The sequence below is a fragment of the Phoenix dactylifera genome, chromosome 3, assembly GCF_051530095.1.
Source record: "Phoenix dactylifera cultivar Ajwa chromosome 3, Ajwa_hap1_PhDact_Kaust_v1.1, whole genome shotgun sequence".
NCBI lineage: Eukaryota > Viridiplantae > Streptophyta > Magnoliopsida > Arecales > Arecaceae > Phoenix > Phoenix dactylifera.
This window is the reverse complement of record NC_143192.1, coordinates 21,715,011-21,718,625: the sequence shown is the minus strand read 5'-3', so window position 1 is coordinate 21,718,625 and position 3,615 is coordinate 21,715,011. Positions and strand designations below refer to the sequence as shown.

The 3,615-nt window shown below is 60.7% G+C and overlaps 1 protein-coding gene across 1 annotated transcript; it reads left to right on the top strand.

The window, feature by feature from the left end:
* Window positions 1-525: 525 nt before the first annotated feature.
* On the top strand, window positions 526-2,319 carry LOC149767977 (uncharacterized). The gene is made up of 2 exons (XM_089929501.1): window positions 526-1,208; window positions 1,291-2,319. Exons 1-2 carry the CDS (start codon window positions 615-617, stop codon window positions 2,203-2,205), a joined length of 1,509 nt encoding a protein of 502 aa, XP_089785627.1. The 5' UTR covers window positions 526-614; the 3' UTR covers window positions 2,206-2,319.
* Window positions 2,320-3,615: the final 1,296 nt, after the last annotated feature.

Genomic DNA, 3,615 nt, shown 5'->3' with positions numbered 1-3,615 from the left:
GGGCATCCTCCAGGCCGGGTTCCGCTTTCCCCCTTCAGACCTAGTCTTACAGGTGCTCCGGGGTTTAGGAATGGCACCGACGCAACTGGTGCCGAACTCGTGGCGTGCTCTGACGGTCTTCCAGGTTCTCTGTCGCTTGCATGCGATTCCCGCCACCTTGAACGTTTTCTGGGAGCTCTACGGCCTGAGCGGCCACCCCCAGGACAAAGGGTGGTGGTGCTTCGCAGCGCGGCGAGGGTGCGGCCTTGTCAAGGAGGGTCCTACCTCCATTCACCACTGGAAGGAGCGCTTCTTTTTCGTTGATGCAGACCCCTCCTGGGAAATCAGGGCAATCTGGGGGACGCCGGTGAAGTCCCCAATTGGCCTGTCGAAGTTGTCGAGGGAGGAATCCGAGGGCGTCGCCGCCTTGAAGGGGTTGGTCGCCGAGGGCCAGCTTCCCCCGGTGGGCCGCCTTATTTCTGAGGATACCTTGGTGAACGTCGGTTTGAGCTCGGTCCCCACCGACCGTGAGTCCGCCATCGTTTCTTTAGCTCTTTTCTTCTCTTTCGTTCCTTCTTCCTTTCGGTTTCTCAGTCCCTGACCATCCCGTCCTTCTTGCAGAGGTCGACGACGTCATGCGGTCGGTGAAGTCGAAGGCTGTTGGTAGGGCGTCCCTGCTGGAAGCAATCCGGAGGAGGAAACGAGCTCTTCCGAGCGGGGCCCCACCGGCGAAGAAGTCCCGTAAGGAGATACCTCCGATGCCGACCGACGAGTCCGGGCCCACCGGTCAGGGAGATGTCGTGGGCACCGACCGGCAGCTGACGCTGTATCAGCCCTCCGGTGGTAAGGTTGCCGCTACTCCGGAGGTGCCACCTGAGCCTGCTCAAGACGGACGGGTCGGACGTGATCGGTCCCCAACCCGGCCTTCGACTCGGTCGGCTCCTGATGACTCGAGGAGGGACGCGCCGAGGCCCCGGCCGAGCGGGACCCTATCAATTCCTGGGGCGACCCCCGCCCCGAGCGTGATCAGCCGGACTCTTCCCCAGGCGATGGATAAGGGTAAGGCTGCAGAACCACCATCCGGCTCCGGGGAGAAATCGGGGTCTGCCTTCACTACCGATGGCGCCCGAAATCTCATCGAAACAGTGTTGCTGGAGAAGGACCGTCGGCGGGTCCGGGAGTTGGATGTCTCTGACGTCGGGGCCGCCAGCTGCGTCTGTCTCATGTCGGTGAGTGTTCTTCTGGCCGTCTTTCACCATTTATTGGCTCTGTTGTTCTCCGCCTGACTCCCTTATTTTTCCTATTTCTTAGCTCGCCCAGTACATGATCCGTCTGGAGGAGTGCTACAAGGAACAGGCGGGGCTTTTGGCGAAGGCCGAGGACCGGCTGAAAGCAATGGAAGAGGGAGGCCGGGCTGCGGCAGGCAGGACGACCGGGGACCTCGAGGCGAGGCTCCGGGAGGCCGAAGAGCGGGCACTCGGCTTCGCCGCCCTGGAGGAGCAACTGTCAGAGGCTCGGGAGCAACTCAAAGCCGCCTCGGGCCTCGAAAGCAGGGTCAAGAAGGCGGAGGAACGGGCTGAAAAGCAGTCCCGGAAGATCGCGGACTATCGAGAGCGGTGGGAGAAGGCCCAGCGGTCTGCCGACAACGCCTGCGACCGAATCCGCTCTTTTGAAGCCAAACTAGGCGAACTGGAGTCGGCCCTGGAGAAGTCATGCACGGACGTCCAAGAGCTCCGTTCGCGCCTGAAGGAAGCCGAGGCCGCTCGGGTTGCTACCGAGGCGAAGCATAAAGAGGCTCAGGCCGATCTGCTGAGGGTCTCCTCTGAGGCCGAAGGCCGGATTGTGGCGAAGGTCTTGGAGGCCAAGGCTCAGATTATGGAGCGAGCTGAGGCGGAGCTGGCCGAGAAGAGGGCGGAAATCGGGCGTCAGGCGGTAGAGGCTTATCGCCAGTCCGCCGAGTTCGCCCATGATATGTCGGAGGCAGTGCGGACCTATCGCCAGTCTGACGAGTTTGTCCATGACGCGTCGGACGCGGGGGCCGAAGCCTTCACCTTGGGCTTCGAGGAGAGCCTGGCAAGGGTGTCGGCTAAGTATCCCGAAGTTGACCTGAGCGAGATCTCCCTCCTGGACTCCTCTCCGGCACCATCGCCTGCTGGTTCTCCTGCTGCTTCCCTGCCTCCCGCGGACGAGCCCGGCGTTCCCGACCCGGGAGTTCCTCCAAGCTGACCTCTTGTACCTTTCATTGTCTTTTTTATTTTTGTATGTCGGCGTTTTGCCCAATTGTATGGGCCTCGGCCCTGAAAATTAATGCACGTCGAATATTTCTTCATCTCGCCCTCGTCCTCTTTTTTTTTTTTTTTTAGCTCTTGGTTGCTTCTTGCTGACTTTTGATTCCCAAAGTTCTTCCGGCGCTAGGCCAGGCATCCGAGGGTTAAACCTCAGGAAACTCTTCCGGCGCTAAGCCAGGCATCCGAGGGTTAGGCCTCAGGAAACTCTTCCGGCGCTGAGCCAGGCATCCGAGGGTTAGGCCTCAGGAAACTCTTCCGGCGCTAGGCCAGGCATCCGAGGGTTAGGCCTCAGGAAACTCTTCCGGCGCTAAGCCAGGCATCTGAGGGTTAGGCCTCAGGAAATTCTTCCGGCGCTAAGCCAGGCATCCGAGGGTTAGGCCTCAGGAAACTCTTCCGGCGCTGAGCCAGGCATCCGAGGGTTAGGCCTCAGGAAACTCTTCCGGCGCTAGGCCAGGCATCCGAGGGTTAGGCCTCAGGAAATTCTTCCGGCGCTAAGCCAGGCATCCGAGGGTTAGGCCTCAGGAAACTCTTCCGGCGCTAGGCCAGGCATCCGAGGGTTAAACCTCAGGAAACTCTTCCGGCGCTAAGCCAGGCATCCGAGGGTTAGGCCTCAGGAAACTCTTCTGGCGCTGAGCCAGGCATCCGAGGGTTAGGCCTCAGGAAACTCTTCCGGCGCTAGGCCAGGCATCCGAGGGTTAGGCCTCAGGAAATTCTTCCGGCGCTAAGCCAGGCATCCGAGGGTTAGGCCTCAGGAAACTCTTCCGGCGCTAGGCCAGGCATCCGAGGGTTAAACCTCAGGAAACTCTTCCGGCGCTAAGCCAGGCATCCGAGGGTTAGGCCTCAGGAAATTCTTCCGGCGCTAAGCCAGGCATCCGAGGGTTAGGCCTCAGGAAACTCTTCCGGCGCTGAGCCAGGCATCCGAGGGTTAGGCCTCAGGAAACTCTTCCGGCGCTAGGCCAGGCATCCGAGGGTTAAACCTCAGGAAACTCTTCCGGCGCTAAGCCAGGCATCCGAGGGTTAGGCCTCAGGAAATTCTTCCGGCGCTAAGCCAGGCATCCGAGGGTTAGGCCTCAGGAAACTCTTCCGGCGCTGAGCCAGGCATCCGAGGGTTAGGCCTCAGGAAATTCTTCCGGCGCTAAGCCAGGCATCCGAGGGTTAGGCCTCAGGAAATTCTTCCGGCGCTAAGCCAGGCATCCGAGGGTTAGGCCTCAGGAAACTCTTCCGGCGCTAGGCCAGGCATCCGAGGGTTAAACCTCAGGAAACTCTTCCGGCGCTAAGCCAGGCATCCGAGGGTTAGGCCTCAGGAAATTCTTCCGGCGCTAAGCCAGGCATCCGAGGGTTAGGCCTC